Below are 18839 nucleotides of genomic sequence, written 5' to 3'. Positions count from 1 at the left end.
ACAAAGATATACATTTTAATAAATAAATGCAAATGTGAAAAAAAATATACGTAAATTAAATTTAAAAAAAAAAACACCTAAAAATGGAAACTTTGTATTGATGCACCTGGAATGTAATCAGCAGATTTTAGGGGGAACATTGAGTTATAGAAATTAAACTGCAAATCTATATTTTGTTTTTTAGGAATTGCATCGGACAAACTTTTGCAATGAATGAAATGAAAGTAGCTTTGGTTTTGACATTGCAGAGGTTTCAGCTGCTTCCAGATCCAGAAAATGAGCCAGTTAAAATCTCTCAAGTAGTTCTTCGTTCTTCAAATGGGATTCATATAAAGCTGAAGAAGATTGAAAAGAACTGAATGGACAATGCACCGGTCGATGGCAGCAGATAGGTTGATTGTTCATGATTGCCTGCAAAGCTAAAATTGATAAATCTAATGCCGCGTACACACAATTAATTTTTTGGGTTCTAAATAATTACGTTTTTTAGGCTCTAGAAAAAGCAAATTTTTTTTGTTCAACTTGATCATTAAACCGGCCTTGCCTACACACGATCGTGAACAAAAAATGCTCTAGAAAAGCGTGGTGACGTACAACACGTACGATGGCACTATAAAGGGGAAGTTCCATTCGGATGACGCCACCCTTTGGGCTGCTTTAGCTGATTTTGTGTTAGTAAAAGACGATTCGCGCTTTTCTGTCTGTTACAGCGTGATGAATGTGCTTACTCCATTATGTAGTTTTACCAGAACGAGCGCTCCCGTCTCATAGCTTGCTTCTGAGCATGCACGGATTTTTCACATCGTTAAAGCCTACACACGACCATTTTTTACAACCCGAAGAACGACAACGTTAAAAACACCGTTAAAAAATAGAACATGTTCGATTATTTTTTTTGCCCATTTTTTAGAACCAGAAAAATGCTCTGAAGCCCACACACGATTGTTTTTAATGACATTTAAAAAAAAAACTTAATTTTTTAGAACCTGAAAAACGATCGTTTGTACGCGGCATAAGTCTTGCAATCTACACTATGAACCTTGACCTTCTTTCCTGTCATTCTAAATGGCTTCTTACTTTGCTGATCAACTGTGATTCTAATAGGAAGTTTGGTACTGAAGCCATTTTCTAACCAGCTGAAAATTATACTTATAACTAGACTAGTGATGGTAAAACCAGGATATAGCTGTTCCGCTCAGTACAAACAATGGATGTTGTTAAAAATGACAATATTATCTGTCATTTATTTTTGTAGAAACTAACAGTTAATAAAGTAATTTTATCAATGTCTATATACGTTATTTATACAGTGTTACAGATTTAAATATTTTTGATAAAGTGTATTTAAAGCCATACGTTTTTTCCCCCATTTGGATAGAGTAGGGAATGGTTCCCACTGGGAGGTTTCCCTCACTCCCGGTCATGTACACATGAAGCACCCTTTTAGCATGGGATGCTAGACAATTTTCGTTTTTAGCTCCTTTAGTCAAGTGATTGTTCTTGTCTTTTCAGGGTTTCACAGTCTGAGGGTTTAGGTGCTTCTCCCTGTCTTTGGAAGTAGCTTCCAGAACATAGGGAGGGAGATTCAAATGTTTAGTGCACACAAAAGACAGCAACAGGGGGGGAGCAAGGTGCACTTCCCGGCGCCAAAAGAAGTTAATTAACTTGTTAATGAGCTACTGGTAAGTATAGGAAAAAAGTCATAAATAATTAAAAATAATAAAACATATATCAATATCAGAAAATACCCAGCAGTAAAATATGATAAAAATAATGTAGCAGCTGTTTAAAATAGATGAGAACTCATCTATCAAGGAATAAAAAATTGATATCAAAACATATAGCCCAAAAGGTGGTTATAAAATGATAAAACAGCGCTAAGATGGATAAAGTCCAGTGTAGATAGTAAGGGGCAGATCCACAAAAGGATTACGCCGGCGTATCTACTGATACGCCGGCGTAATTTTAAATTTCCCGCGTCGTATCTTTGTTTTGTATCCACAAAACAAGATACGACGGCATCTGGGCTCGATCCGACAGGCATACGTCTTAGTACGCCGTCAGATCTTAGCTGCAATTTTTCGGTGGCCGCTAGGTGACGTTCCTGTCGAAATCCACGTCGAGTATGCAAATTAGCTATTTATGGCGATCCACGAACGTACGTCGGCCCGGCGCATTTTTTTCCGTCGTTTGCGTTCGACTTTTTCCGGCGTACAGTTAAAGCTGCTATATGGTGGCGTACTCAATGTTAAGTATGGCCGTCGTTCCCGCGTACAATTTTGAATTTTTTACGTCGTTTGCGTAAGTCGTTCGCGAATAGGAATTTGCGTAGAATGACGTCACCATCGTAAGCATTGGCTTGTTCCGGTTAAATTTCGAGCATGCGCACTGGGATACCCCCAGGGACGGCGCATGCGCAGTTAAAAAAAAACGTCGTTTACGTCGGGTCACGACGTATTTGCATAAAACACGCCCCCATTACATCCATTTGAATTTCTGCGCCCTTACGCCGCAAGAGATACACTACGCCGCCGTAACTTACGGCGCAAATTCGTTGACGCCTGTCTTGGTTGCGATGGTTCAGTGGTGGAACGCACTCCTAGCAGTTCCTGGATACGACATCGTAGCCACGCCCTGACATGTTTCGTCACTTCCGGCTTCAACAGAGGGCGTGGCTACTCGGCGTCCATCACATCCTTTTGTCATCCCTCCTCCACGGCTATTGGGTGAAACATCCATGCTCGCCCGCTCCCATTGGTGCTTGGGAGAGCGGAAGACAGAGCAGACGTCAGCCGTGTTGAGTCACTGGGATAGTACAAACGTGTGATTTGTTAACGCTGCACAAAGTAAACGATCTATAACATAATAAAATAGTTGAACGTGTCTACATAATAACATAATGTTCCACGGTAATAACGTACAGAGACACTTTGCAAAAACAATAGCCAATACGCTGTGACAACATTGCATTTGCATCTATACCAAAGTGAGAAGGCAAGATAATGTCACTATAAAAACAGACATCCCTGATATGATCATCAGCGTGCGGCTAAGGTAAAGTACCTATCAGCCAGTGGGAGGTGGGCAAACAATATCAGTAGCATATCAGTGTCACAGACATTTACCCTTTGTATACCAAATCATGCCGTTATTTATCCATTAACCCGTTACGGTCAATGTTAATTTCAAACATATAGGGGTGTGCGTTTTAATATATAAAAATATGCATAAACATATAAAATGCACATAAAAATGCAAATGCATATAAAAATGCATCTAGGAAGAGGAAAAAGGCAACCTGAAAGTTGACTGTTGTGAAACTCAATAAAATTCAATAAAATTAAATATAAAAATAGAAATAAAGGTTGGAGAAAAAAATTCTTGTCAACAAATTCTAATCAGTGCATAACTGCTAGATTCTTGATAGTAAGGCCTCGTACACACGGCCGAGGAACTCGACGTGCCAAACACGTCGAGTTCCTCGGCGAGTTCAGCCCTGAAGCTGCCGAGGAGCTCGGCGGGCCGAGTTCTCCCATAGAACAACGAGAAAATAGAGAACATGTTCTCTATTTTCTCGACGAGTTCCTCGGCGGCTCCATCGGGCCGAAAGTGTACACACGACAGAGTTTCTCGGCAGAATCCGGCTCTGACCGAGTTTCTCGCTGAATTCTGCCGAGAAACTCTGTCGTGTGTACGAGGCCTAAGAGTGTATATCATAATAAATAATCAAAATCATATATCAATAAGTATATGAAAGAAGAACCAGTAGTAATAATACATCTCTACCATGTAGAGTAAAAATATGTAGCGTAAAAATATGTATAATTAAAATCTCTGAGATATATTTGAAATATATTATGATGGAAAACATAAATATCTCAAAATTAGGGACATATCTAGAAGAAATATTGGAAGTAAATTCATGTATATACATATCTATCTCTATCTCGGACAGTATAGGATATTTAGTAATCGCTAATAAAACAGTTGATGTCTAGTTCAACATTTAACCCTTTCAGCACCATGGTATCGACAGAATATATCCATTAAGTTCCAAGCTTGGACAGTTCCCTGACACGGTTGGACCCCCTCCATGAAGGCTTTAGATGACGAACTCCCCAAAATTTAAGTCCCGCAGGATTTTTATCATGGAAGAGTTTAATGTGTATGGAAACCTTACCCCGTGAACACGTCCCTATTGTGACGAAACGTCGGGAGGAGACGCCCTGACGTTACCGCGTTTACTAGTGTAAGGATCCGGATACTCCGGACGTACGCCAACACACAGTCCGGCCGGCTGTGTTTTTTGCCCTGCTGTTTCTACTTTTTATGCCCGCTTGATGCCTATTTTAATCTTCGGAATGTAAGTAAGCATTCGGCTGTTCTATGTTTTAAATAAATCAGTGCAGTATTACGCTATATTCCCCTCTTGGTGTTTCTTTACATATCTGTGGAGCTTGGATTTAAACGGTGATTACTAATGAATGGAGAGTTCCCCTATTGTGATATCGCTAGTTGAAGATAACCATTTGGGCTGCTGCTGGATCTGATTTTTTATGCTGTATATTTACTGAATTCTGGTAAGAGTCAGTATTATCTGTGGTGGAGGTCTCCTGTTTGTTCTGAACACAGCGTGGTTGTCATCACCGTTACCTGAGATTTCTTTCATCACTACACCTGTGGACTGCTTTAAACCTTTTGGCTGGCCTAGATTGTCAAATTGTGTATATCAACTGCAGAGACATTCATGATATCCAATAGTTATTTACAATCTATATTCACACTACTGGTGGTTTTTCAGCACCATATTTTGAACTGTTTCTAACTTATGGTTTGTTAGTCACTGGTGGTTCATTATATCACTCTAAATTAGCGCGACTTCCTTTTTCTACTATGTTTGTTTTGTGCTGTATGGCACACTTAAGACGCGGCTGATAAAATTAAATTTTTTTTTGCACTTTAGGTTGGGTCTGCGCAACAATATTTCTTTTTTCTATGGAAACATTGTGGTCCTTGTAGCCCAGCTTGATATTAGCTACGTGCTCAGCTATTCTCACTTTTAGTTCTCTCTTTGTGCGGCCTATGTACATGAGCTTGCAGGGACATTCTAAGATGTGTACCACATAGGCAGTATTGCACGTAATGAACTCCTTTATGGGGAATTCTATATAGTTAGATGTAGAAGTAAAAGTTTCAATAGCTCTTAGTGGTCTATCAGCTTCCCTACAAGGGAGGCATTTGCGACATGCAAAAACCCATCTTTGTCCCAGAAAGAAGGTGTTTTTTTGGGGGGGGGTCTAAAACTTTTTTTACGACCTCATCTCCAAAACTCAGAGCTTTTTTATATATGAACCCTGGTTTCATGGGGATGACAGTTTTCAGTATTCTGTCTAGAAAAAGAATATGTCAGTGTGATGAGAAGATTTTTTCCACTTCTTTATACTGGGAGTGGTAGCCGGAAATAAAACTCCACTCATGAGTGCTCCTATTGGTGGATGGAAGTTTGTTTCTTAGGCAATCACTTCTTGGTACTAGTAGGAGATCTTCAATAGTTCTTGTAAGATAGCTTTCTTGGTAGCCCTTTTGTAAAAATTTCTCTTTCAGTATAGAAGCCTGGGAGATGAAGTCTTCATCATTGGTACAGTTGCGCCTTACTCTCGTCAGTTGTCCTTTTGGTATGTTTCGTAGCCACATAGGGTGGTGGCCATTAATCCTAGGATATCAAACAAGTGAACTAGTGCATACAGTATAAGTGATACATGTAGTCCATTAAATATGAAGGATAGTCCATACACCGTATAGGTGGTAGAAAGACAGTTTCCCCTCAGGTGGACTTGGGCAAAATATATCTAAAGATGCAATCCCCGAAACATAAACAGATTATGTACTCTTAGCGGATGGAGTGGACCCTCAACTCACCGTACGGTGGGGGGTCTCAAAGGCGTTGGTGGGCTGATTGCCCTCCCTGGTCACCGTCTTGGTCTCGGTCCCTTGAACAGGTCACCCAGACGTGATCAGCATCCAGTGTAGTCAGGATATCCCCGCCCCCACCGTACAGTGAGTTGAGGGTCCACTCCATCCGGTAAGAGTACATAATCTGTTTACGTTTCGGGGATTGCATCTTTAGATATATACTGCCCAAGTCCACCTGAGGGGAAACTGCCTTTCTATTACCTATACGGTGTATGGACTATCCTTCAAATAGAATGGACTACATGTATCACTGATCCTGTATGCACAAGTTCACTTGTTTGATATCCTAGGATTAATGGTCGATTGCACTAGTTCACAGTTGTGCTCTATTTACACCCACTTTTGTTTTGCCTTTAGCACTGTGCATTAGGATGAATACATTTAATTGTACAATACATCTAATACAAACATTTACAGGACCATAAATCTTTTTTAATTGTTTCATTTAGGTTCTGGGTGAAACTTATGGGCCAGTTCTATAAAACAGGACAAGCGGCAAAGTGCTAAGTCCAATAGCCATAATAACTAACTGTAATCCATGTCGTTCTTGTAGTTCTTCAGTAAACTGCAGTATAAATAATTACTATGGATTCACTATATCACTGAGGATGCTGTCTGATAACAGATATGTTCTTTGTGATTTGGGGATAGAACACCCGATGTCATCAGTCTGACAACCATCCAATTCTTTGTTTATGGAAATGAAGGTAAAGTTAAGAAGGCATTCAACTCTCATGATTACCTGTATGACCTTAACCTTTGTATTACATAATCACTTTTCTCGTCTCTTCTGTAGATAACCTAACATTGTGCAAGGTTATAGCATGCATAAAAACACAGCAAAAAGGTTACAAAATTATACAGTAGGTGGAAAGAATTTGCTAAGGATGTAAATGTGAAGGTGGAACAATAAATATTGTCACTGCGAATAATGTAAAATCCAACAAATCGGTCTGATCCACCCCTGCAGTAGTAAGGGCCAGGGGCGTACCTAGAGCATCTGGCATCCCCCCCCCCCACGTTAAAATGTAAAAACACCCCACTGTGCCCCCTGCAATATCTCTTACTCTTGTTAATACTGTGTACCCCCTCTCCACAACTGCACCTCGGGACCCCTTTACATTACACAGCCCCCTGCATCTCTGGACCCCTTTACATTACATAGCTCCCTGCACCCCTTTACATTACACATCACCCTGCAACTCTGGACCCCTTTACATTACACAGCCCTCTGCACCCCTTTACATTACACAGCACCCTGCATCTCTGGACCCCTTTACATTACACAGCTCCCTGCATCTCCGGACCCCTTTACATTACACAGCACCCTGCACCTCTGGACCCCTTTACATTACACAGCACCCTGCACCTCTGGACCCCTTTACATTACACAGCACCCTGCACCTCTGGAACCCTTTACATTACACAGCCCCTAAACCTCTGGACCTCTTTACATTACACAGCACCCTGCACCTCTGGACCCCTTTACATTACACAGTCCCTGAACCTTTTTACATTACACAGCACCCTGCACCTCTGGACCCCTTTACATTACACAGCACCCTGCACCTCTGAAGCCCTTTACATTGCACAGCCCCCTGCACCTCAGGACCCCTTTACATTACAAAGCACCCTGGACTCCTTTACATTACACAGCACCCTGCATCTATGGACCCCTTTACATTATACAGCACCCTGCACCTCTGGACCCCTTTACGTTATACAGCCCCTCACATCTCTGGACCCCCTGTATGTTACACAGACCCCCTGATCTTCAGTGCAGACCCCCTCCCTTTAGTGCAGACCCCCCCTCCATTCAGTACCTCAGATCAGTGCAGCGGCGGCACATGCACAGAAGGTCTGTCTTGCCCTGTGTACACATAAACAGGGAGGAGGGGGAGGCTACTTCACTCTGCTCGGCTGTGCCTGTGTGACATCCGATCCGGGACCAATTGGACAGTCCACGGCCGCAAAAGAAGGGAATGGTTGGTGCACCCCCCTCTTGAAACACCACTGTATCTGCCTCTCCCTGCTCTTATCTGCCACCGCCTAAACCCACCCTGTCACCGCTTCAGTCGTGGAGGGGCACCGGCCTGACACCCCCCATTACTAGTAAAAAAAAGAATAATATAAAAAATGCCATAATCCGCACAACGCGCGTCACCACATTTCCGGAAATAGCCGAGCTGCGAGTCGGCACTATACGGCGCCTGCGCAGTCAGCTCTACACGGCGGGCGCAGGCGCCGTATAGTGCCGACTCGCAGCTCGGCTATTTCCGGAAATGTGGTGACGCGCGTTGTGCGACAGGGGACCTGTTTCACAAGCCGTCAATTATCGAACCGAAGGATAAGAACGCCCAGTCCCGCAGTCATCGGAAACCCTGAGGCAGGGATAGGAACGCCCAGTCCCGGAGTCATCAGAACGCGGAAGCCCTGGACAAAATCAGAATATAAAGGTATGTACGGAGAAAAAAAAATTGACCAGCCGAAAGTAAATGCCCTTAGTATGCTGGCTCTAATGTTAAAAATTTGTTTTTAGGGTGAACCCCCGCTTTCAGCTTCAGTGAACCCAACTTGCCTGCTTCATCATCATCATCATTATTTTCATCAAGGTATGATAACACAGCAGCTAAGCGTAGAGACTTTAATAGAGCAATATCTGTTAAAAGGACAGACATCACACCACCCGTGTCCTCTCCTGCTCACCTGAGCGATTCGGGTTACAGAGATAAAGACCGTTATCGACAGTGCCCTATTCACAAGAAGCCTCACCCCCTAAAGAAATGTTGTGGGCTTAGGGCAAAGACGTTACAAGAGCGCAGGGAGGTTCTTCAGAAATTTGGAATATGCTACAGGTGCTGTGCTTGTGTAGCGCTACCCCCTCAGGAGCCGCTGGTTGTTTTGGGATCGGCGTATTAAGTTACCTTTAATCGTTGTCTAGGGTGATTGTAGTGAGTAGAGCAGTAAACGAATGTCCAATCAGCGAGTAAGCTTTTCTGAATGTTTTATTTCTCGGCCCAACACGACCAACATCAACATGAGGTAGAGAGAAAAGGTTGATGAAATAAGAGAACTTTGCATTATCAGGCCTGGATATGAAAAGAGCAATCCTGCTCTCAGCAGTAGTAGATACAGTTCGTCGCCACTCTAGCCAGAGTGGTTAGAGTGCCCCTGGACAGACTCCTGCCACAAGCCTGGCAGCCGAAGCGTCACTTTAAAGTTGCTGGGAAGAACAAGTCACTACACTGACTTGGCTCTGACCTTAAATAAGATGCCAGATGAGGCCTCTGCCACAGGCTTGATGCTGACAATGGTGAACCGCAGAGCAATTCCTCCCCAGTCTTTCTCTTTGAGGTCACCGACTGACAGTACTGACACTCCTCTGCTACTATTGGATCAGATTGCAGATTGCAACGTCTGAGGGTTCGGTCATCCAAGGCTCCGGGATCCGAACTACAGCTATGTGCCGTTCGGAATCCATTAGAACAAACACCAGGCAGGCTGTATGTAAGTTCAAACAGGAAGACTTTTATTGGAAGCACACAACACACTTTTATACAGAATTTGGAACATCCTGCCCCCAACAACCGCTTTCCTATTGGTCAATTGTAAAGTACATGTAGTTCTCCTTCAGGTCCTCTTAGCCATGCAAATGAGGACTTGAAAATGAGTCAGCAGGGATTGGTCCGATAGCTTGAATAGAAGGACTGCTATGTGTAATGAGACAGAACCCCCAGGGGGCAATCAATGTACACAATAGCTAGACACAGAACAATGGAGCCGTCTGGAGCCTTAAGACAGAGCAGAAGACCCCCCACTGTGTAACAGATTTGAAGAAGGAACACTTCCGCATTCCAAGGTCCATGACAATACTTCCCCTGGGAAACAGTCCAACAGCCACAGTGGGACCCCGAACGGGTCAACTCGAGGATGTTGGAAAAGTAGTCTTAAGGTTCCAGGTCTGTCTGCCGGGGTAACCCCTCCTGTCTCAGTGCCAGCATGTCACGGGTCCCCAGTATCTTTTCTGGCCCATAGTCTGTCGGTAGGAGGCCCGCCCCCAGTCCCTTCCAAAACACACAGTGACAGTGGGTTCTGTCACAGGGACCCAGTAAGTCACCGGGGCCCCTGATAGCATCAGTTGCTCCAGGCCATGAGGGCCTAGAGTCAGGAACTCCGCGTTGCACGCGACCCCAGGAGATTAAAGGCCATGTGGTGGCCATCTTGGGTCTCTTCTGGACGTGTGGCCTGCCTACAGGGAGCTGTGAGGAGGTGATGCAGAGAGCGGGGCCTACAAGACTGTGGGGAAGAACATCCAGCGATCCCATGTCTCATCCCTGAGCTGAAGAGACAGAGGGACGAGATCAAGAAGGATCCAGAGACATCTGCGGGTTCCAGCCATCCTGTGAAGCTAAGTGGCGTGCTTGTGCTGACTGAAAGCAGGATCCAGGGACAGCCAGAGCGGAGGTTTCCAGTTCTTCCAGGCCCAGTGTGGTGAGCAGGGCAGCCGCCCACAGTTGCTTGATACACTCTTACACTTAGGCCGGGTACTCACGAGCAAACATGTACGGTGAAACCGGTCCGTCGGACCGTTTTCACCGTACATGCCTGCCAGAGGGCTTCTGTACGATGGTTGTACTAACCATCGAACAGAAGTCCGCACGTAAACACTACGCGGGGCGTGTCCGCGTCGTCGCCGCGACGATGACGCGGCGACGTGGGCGGGCCTGCCATTTAAAGGCTTCCACGCATGCGTTGAAGTCATTTGACGCATGCGAGGGACGGCGGGCGCTCGGACATGTACGGTAGGTCTGTACTGACGACCGTACATGTCCGAGCGGGCAGGATTCCAGCGGATGGTTTTAAAACACGTCCAGGAATATTTGCCCGCTGGGAAAAGGCCCGGCGGGCAAATGTTTGCTGGAATTCGGCCCGCTCGCGCCTACACACGACCAAACATGTATGCTGAAACAGGCCCGCGGACCAGTTTCAGCATACATGTTTGGTCGTGTGTACGGGGCCTTAGACTTACTACCACAGTGTTGTTGGAACTTGTAGTTCCTCGGAGAAAAATTCATTAAGCTAAACTGAGTTACAAATAGGCCTAAGTTCCACACTGCTTTGGGGACTGATATTTTGAGATTAATAGACAATTATATTGGGAGAAACAATAAGTGTGTCACAGCACTAGTTCAGTTCAATACAGTTACGTGTGTATAGGCCTCAAGCCTAAGTTAATTATCAAGTGACTGCTGTTGGAAGTATATTCCCAGGAAGGAGTGCACAGGTACTTTGCACAATTGAAGTTACTGTTCTATATTGTTCTACATTACTTCATTAATTAGAGAACCCTTTGGATTACAAATAAGTTAAAGTGCACCAACGTATTTACAATAGACTTCACCACTGAGGAACTATCTGGAGTTATCTGGGCCAGGCCTAATTGAGATTACCAGCAACTGTACTTAAAGGAATTGCCCACTAGGGGGAGCTCGTGAGCATAGACTACTTATAGCTACTTGCATATTTTATAACATTAACACTTTACTTTTGCTCTTATTGACTCTTGCAAGGGCCCTTGCAGAGTCAGCTACATATATATATATATATATATATATATATATATATATATATATATATATATATATATGTGTGTGTAAACTGCTGTTTGCTCTTTTATTTATGTTTTTCACATGCCAAGTAAAGTTATCCTTGGTTTACTATATTGATTGTCTGAGGTGTGTTTGCTCCTGAGGACTGCATGCAGAAGAAGGTAACAACATTATTGCATGTCATTGTGTATTTTACATGTGTTATTGTGGTCCTAGCAGAACGTGGGACTCACAATACATTTGCATTTGCCTGTTGTGTCAAGGGAGGGTTCTAGCCGCTTAAAGGGGCTGATAGGTCAGAGAGTAGACCCAAATCTAATCAGCAGCTCCTGCGGGAGTACCGCTACACAAGGATAACTTGCCACAAATGTGTGGCAGTGTTGAATTGTAAGTCTTGTTAACTTGCTGCACATTTTCACTGGCAAGCTGTACACTTGCAAAGCACTTGAAGCACACGTTCTAGTTGATGCTTTTCCAATTTGTAGCAAACTTGCGCGGCAAGTCTTTAGCAAAGTTGCAGTGGTGCGTCTACAGCAAGAGCTCTGCAAGTCTACAGCATGAAAATTCAGCCACAGTGCCCCCCTGTGGTGGGATGACTATTGCACAACATAACCGAACCAGAACTTGCTGCAGACTTGCAAAATGTTTGCACAGAAAGCTCATCTGGAGTAATGCAATGCGGACTCGCTGAAATTGTGCAACAAACTTGTGAAGCCTGGAAAGTCTAGCAATAGCTTAGCTTTCAAACTTGCAGCACAATTGCTTGCTATCTGGGATCCCATCACAACCCTCATGCCTATCCAAATTCTCCAAAAACAACATCCCCCAGACTGGTCATTGAAGAAAGGAGCGGAAGTGTTGTGTGCACCTGGCTGTAGAAAATACTGTGTGCCTGGCTATGGGGCGAAAGATTCGCGAAAAATTCCTGCGGCTTCAACGGGAGTAGTGCTACATGTATAATGTGGAAGTAATGTGTACCTACATTTAAGTACCCTGTATATGTAGATATTATTTTCTAATAAGGTAATTTTCCATGAAATAACACGTATTATACATGAGAGGTTTTGCTAATCCTTGGCGGTGATCAGAAATTACTCACTTCAGTCTTCTCTATCTGCAGCTATTCTTCCGTCAGAATACAAAGCTCAGATTGTTTCCCAGCCTCTCTCAATTATGGCCAGCCTTCTGCTTACAATGATAGGCTGAAGCTATGCTACCCTTAGCAGCAGCTGCGTTCCTCATTACACATGCTCAGTAGGGAGCGGTAAGATCAGTCTGTTTACTATCCTGGCCATGGCTTTGTCTCCTTTGCTTTCCTCTCTCTTGTCACTGAGTGTCACAAATCTGTATCAATGGGCAGCCTGGCTGTTTGGGCTCTATGTGCTGTACAGAATCACTAGATTTTATATGGGATGGAGGGAGCTGGTCACCGCATTCCAACCTTTCCCAGGTCCTCCGTGTCACTGGCTGTATGGAAACGCACGGGAGGTAAGGTGCACTTTAATCCCTTTCACATATGATAATTGTATTATTGCACTTGGAATTGCACAACATTACTCCTGTCCTTTCGTTATACCCAACTGTCTCTCTTTCAGGTCTAATTCATAAGATTTGTATAAATGAATGTAGAATTAACTTTGCAAAAGTCTTTATATTGTAATCTTAATCTTTAATCCAAACTTTATAACATTACCTTAGTATTTACATCTAATTCTTTATATCTCACATCCGGTGGACCACTGGGGATTCAGGCATTGAGGCTGGGTTTACACTGATACGACAAACACTCCGACATTGAGAACTCATGTCGCATGACAGAATGGGGCTGGGCGTAGGTTACGTTGACGTCGAAAGCATTGACTATTTGCGACGTGATTTTGAGAATGCGCACTGGGATACGTCCACGGACGGCGCATGCGGCGTTCGTTAGGCGCGTCATTTACGTGGGGTCACGATTCATTACCATACAACACGCCCACTACAGCCTACTCTGAATTACGCACGCTTACGCCGGCCCATTTACACTACGCCGCCGTAACTTAGGACGCAAGTTCTTTGTGAATACTGTACTTGCCTCTCTAACTTACGGCGGCGTAGCGTATATGAGATGTGCTACGCCCGCCTAAAGTTAGGCACATCTACCTGAATCTGGCTAGTAATCTGTAAAAAATATATTACATTCCACAAATTTACGTTATTTTAAAGTGTGACATGTTAGGTGTCACTCGTCGTAACATCATGTTTCATAGTATACAAAAAAAAATTAGGCTACCTTTTAGTGTTTTTATTTATTTATAAAAAAAAAAAAGAAAAAAAAGAATGCTCAAATACCGTGTAACATAAAAAGCTGCAATAGTCACCATTTTATTCCCTGGAGTGTCTGCTAAAACAATATATATATAATGTTTGAAGGTTCTGAGTAATTTTCTAGCGAAGAGAAGTGTCAGAATTGGCCTGGGTAATATACACATAATTTGTTATATATTGTTTTTAAGGTAATAAACGATATTTTCAAAAACTTCAAACTTCAGGTACCTTTTGCCTTTAGTAAATCAACCCCTATGGGAGTACTCCCATACTACACTCCCACCACACCTTAGCTTTTTATCATCTTCTTACAACAGCTGACTCTAGTACCCACCACCGTGTCCCCTGTGTGTCTCAGTGCCACCCCTGCCTTCAAAACCCATGAAAATATTTGGAAATCAGGGACATATGTCATTTAAAAGGTCAAGATTGTCTCCTGCAAGTACTGTATGTAAATTTTGTCTACTTCAATTGCAGTTCCTTAAAGTCGGAAAGGACTTGGACTTTGCTCTGCATTGGGCTCAGACGTATCCGCATGGATTCCCTCTGTGGGTCGGCAATTTCAAAGCATGGCTGGTAGTCACCCACCCTGATTACGCAAAGGCTATTTTGGCCAGGCAGGGTAAGAAATAAATGTCAGTGTTGTATTAGTGTTGAATTGTTGTTTAAGGCCTTGTACACACGAGCAGACATGTCAGATGAAAACGGTCCGCGGACCGTTTTCATCGGACATGTCTGCTGGGAGCTTTTGGTCTGATGTGTGTACACACCATCAGACCAAAATCCCCGCGGACAGAGAACGCGGTGACGTAGAAGACACCGACATTCTCTGACACGGAAGTTCAATGCTTCCACGCATGCGTCGAATCAATTCGACGCATGCGCGGGATTTCGGGCCGCTGGTTATACGTCATAACCAGCGGACATGTCCAATGAGTCGTACTAACCATCGGACATGTCCGACGGACATGTTTCCAGCGGACAAGTTTCTTAGCATGCTAAGAAACTTTTGTCCGCTGGAAACCTGTCCGCTAGGCCGGAAAATTGTCCGCTAGGCCCTACACACAGTACGCAGACCAGTTGCAGCGGACATGTTCGGTCGTGTGTACGGGGCCTAAGACTCTGACCTGTATGTAGGCCTAGGGCACACCACCTTAAAGGAGGATTATAGAAGAAAAAAAGATTAATTAAACCCTGGCGACTGGTGCTCCAAATTCTTGGGGGGCGCAAACAAAAAAAATTTGAGAAAAATACTGAAACAAAAGCATCAATTGCAACCACTGTGCCTATCATATTTAGCCACTGTGCCCCATCAAGTGCAGCCACTGTCCCCATCAAATATAACCACTGTGTCCATGAAATGCAGTCACTGTACCCATCCTATGCAGCCTCTTTGCCCATGAAATGCAGCCACTGTGCCCATCAAATGTAACCACTGTGTCCATGAAATGCAGCCACTGTGCCCATCATATTCAGCCTCTGTTTCCATGAAATGCAGCCTCTGTACTGATCAGATGCAGCCACTGTGCCCTTCATATGCAGATTCTCCCCATGAAACGTAACCTCTGTGCCCCATCAATTGCAGCTTCTGTGCCTCATCAATTGCAGCTTCTGTGCCCATCATATGCAGCCTCTGTTCCCATGAAATGCAGCCTCTGTTCCCATCAATTGCAGCCACTGTGCCCATCAATTGCAGCTTCTGTCCCCTTAATATGCAGCCTCTGTCCTCCCCATCTGCTCGCTGTCGGACCAGCACTTACCCCAGGCAGTTCCCCTTAGGCAGCCTCTGTGCCCATCATATACAGCTACTGTGTCCCCTCTGCATGCCCGCTCGCTGTCTGACCAGCACTTACCCCATCTTGGTGGCGTGTCAGACAGCGACGAGCTGTGGGACGGGTAGCGTGGGTCAGTCAATGGCTCCTGTGTCCTTCATGTGTCTCTTCTTTGCTTCTGCTAGCTGGCCAATGGGATCGCCTGTTCCTTCAGCCAATCAGGTGACCGGTATTAGACCCGTGTCTCCTGATTGGCGGAGAGGCGGTTCAGTGTTAGAAAAGCAAATATCAGTTTGCTTTTCAAAGACGCCTGGGTGGACTGCGAGCGCAATGTCCACATTTTTTTAAGCCTATTAGAGGGGGTGGCAGCGGAGGCCATGGATAGATTCATGCAATGCAAAAGCAGCCCTCTTAGTTGCATAGTTGTGTGAACCAGGCCTTAAAGGATAAGTTCACCTTTTAACAAAAATAATAAATGCACTTTTTTTTATTTTTTTTGCAGGTAAAGAAAATGTGCATTTATTATTTTTTGTTTCTGGAGCCTGTAAAGCATTGCACCAACCATTAGCAGACCACTGATGCAATGCAGGTCTCCTGCAGACCTGTCAGTGTATCTGTGTGCCCGTACGGGCACACAGATACAATCTGACAGGAAGACTCGATGAACTACCACAGCGCTCCACTGCGCCATCGTAGTTCATTGAAAACTACAAGCCGACAGCCGCAAAGGGACCTGTAGTTTTCCATTCACAGTACTGATGCCTCGTACACACGACTTTTAAGAGGGCATTGCAGGGGGGGGGGGGGGGGGGGGGGCTTGTCCTATGTCTGCATACTTTTGCTGATAGGTGTCCCTCATTCCCATCTCAAAATGCTGGGAGGTATGAAAATGTGTGTTATTGAGGTGTTTTGTTGCCTAATAACTAGCTTTCCTCTGGCTATAGAAAACAATTGAAAATGTACTAAAGATGATGAGCTTAAGTGTGAATAAAATCTTAAAGCAGTTTTAAACGGTAACCCAAAAGTAAACATTTAGGCCCAGATTCAAGTAGGAGATATGACGGCGTATCTCCAGATACGCCGTCGTATCTCCGAGTCTGAGGCATCGTATCTTGGCGCCTGATTCAAAGAATCAGATACGCCAGAATTTTTCTAAGATACGACCAGCGTAAGTCGCCTACGCCGTCGTATCTTAACTGCATATTTACGCTGGCCGCTAGGGGCGTGTACGCTGATTTACGCCTAGAATATGTAAATCCGCTAGATACGCCAATTCACGAACGTATGCCCGGCCGTCGCATTACAGATACGCCATTTACGTTAGGCTTTTTCCGGCGTTAAGTTACCCCTGCTATATGAGGCGCAGCCAATGTTAAGTATGGACGTCGGGCCAGCGTCGAATTTTCCGTCGATTACGTCATTTGCATAAGTCGTTCGCGAATAGGGCTGTGCGTCATTTACGTTCACGTCGAAAGCATTGGCTTTTTGTGGGTTCATTTGGAGCATGCGCACTGGGATTCTTTCACGGACGGCGCATGCGCCGTTCGTAAAAAGCGTAATTTACGTGGGGGTCACAATACATTAACATAAAACACGCCCACATGTTCCATATTTGAAAGGCGGGCTTACCCCGGCCTATTTACGCTACGCCGCCGCAACTTTGCTTTGAGAATACTGCACTTGCCTATCAAAGTTGCGGAGGCGTAGCGTAAATAGGATACGTTAAGCCCGCTCACAAATACGCGCTCCCTACGTGAATCTGGGCCTTATTTATTATCAGCCGAAACCGACCATCGAAAACTTGGTCGAAGAGCTCTCACAAAAAGTGACCGTCCCCCCCCCCCCCAGGGGCAGGGGAGGAAGAAACCAGAAGGCCCCACATCCTACCCCTAGAAGTCAGGACAAGCCCGAGGACTTCATCCTAGTGAGAAGACACACAAAAGTGAAAGTGAGACAAACAGTGGGAGAAAATAAATAAAATAAGTGGCTGTGCAATAGTGCACTGGCCTGGCCCTGAGGCCTGGAAGACAAAAAGTACCAAAAGGCCCAGTCCAAAAAGAAGCAGTGCAGAAAATATGCATTTGGTGACTGTGACCATGTATGTGCCTGTTCACACAGCGGGTCCCACACCCAAGTGTTACTAAGAGTACCCCTAGGGTGACCACTTACAGGGGGCACAGATACCGCAGACTCTCTGTCTTCCCAACCCATGGCCAGACAAGGTAGATCCACTCAAATCAGCAGGTACTGGGTTCTTCCATACCTCCCAACATTTTGTGATGGGAATGAGGGACACCTACTAGCAAATGTATGTAGGCATAGAACACGCCCCCTTAAAGAAGAATTAACCCAAAAAAAAGGTTTATTAAATACACAAGGCCTTTTTTTCCCCACTGCTATTCCTTTATATTGGCTTTTAAAATTTACAAATGCAGCAATTGCAGAAATTAGATGAAAGGTTTAGCACTGGGAACCACTTTTTGAAAGATAAAAAGTGCATTTTTATATACATCTATAAAAATAAATCAGACCAAAATGAGGGACAAATGAGGAGGAAAGAGGGACAAGATGGACATTGTTCCAAATCAGGGACAGTCCCTCAAAATCAGGGACAGTTGGGAGCTATGTTCTTCCAGTTTTCCCGGGAGGATTACTTTCGAGCCCCAACTGCCTGTGGGCCCCCCCCCATTTCTGTCCCAGCCGGTACTAAGCTTCCAAACCCCCATCACTCCAGCAAAAGTAAATAGCCACCACTCCAGCCCTGGTCAGGCCAGAATGACAGCACAGCACCCTCACAGGATCACTGATAAGAGCAGATACTACACTTGATTTAAGCCAAAAGACTGAGAAGCTATGACAATAGCAACTCCTGAAAACTTGCACTGTTGCGTAAAGACACTCATTGTGGTGATTTGCCATTTATTTTTAATAGCACACCAAAACACATATAGTAGTGTGTAAAAAATAAGTAATAGGTATTCCCCCGCCCCGCATTTTGTCCTAGTTACATAGTTACATAGTTGGTGAGGTTGAAAAAAGACACAAGTCCATCAAGTTCAACCTTTATGTGTGTGCGTCTATGTCAATAGTACATTGTACAGTAGGGATGAGCCGAACACCCCCCTGTTCGGTTCGCACCAGAACTTGCGAACACACCAAATGTTCGTGTGAACTTTAG

General features: G+C 44.4%; 2 protein-coding genes across 2 annotated transcripts in view; both read left to right on the top strand.

Annotated features, from left to right (window-relative positions):
* LOC120945951 (cytochrome P450 4B1-like) overlaps window positions 1-508 on the top strand; it is a 46462-nt gene extending 45954 nt beyond the window's left edge. Inside the window, exon 12 of the mRNA XM_040360548.1 lies at window positions 185-508. Coding sequence (XP_040216482.1) covers window positions 185-359 — 175 coding nt within the window. The 3' untranslated portion in view covers window positions 360-508. The remainder of the gene's footprint in view (window positions 1-184) is intronic.
* Window positions 509-12810: 12302 nt separating this feature from the next.
* The window catches only part of LOC120945950 (cytochrome P450 4B1-like), a 44671-nt gene continuing 38642 nt past the window's right edge, over window positions 12811-18839 (top strand). The window contains exons 1-2 of the mRNA XM_040360546.1: window positions 12811-13070; window positions 14367-14511. Of these exons, the coding sequence (XP_040216480.1) occupies window positions 12876-13070; window positions 14367-14511 (340 nt within the window). The 5' untranslated portion in view covers window positions 12811-12875. The remainder of the gene's footprint in view (window positions 13071-14366; window positions 14512-18839) is intronic.

Source organism: Rana temporaria, chromosome 7, assembly GCF_905171775.1.
Source record: "Rana temporaria chromosome 7, aRanTem1.1, whole genome shotgun sequence".
Classification (NCBI taxonomy): Eukaryota; Metazoa; Chordata; class Amphibia; order Anura; family Ranidae; genus Rana; species Rana temporaria.
Note: the sequence above shows the minus strand (reverse complement) of the source record. Positions and strands in the feature narration are given on the sequence as shown.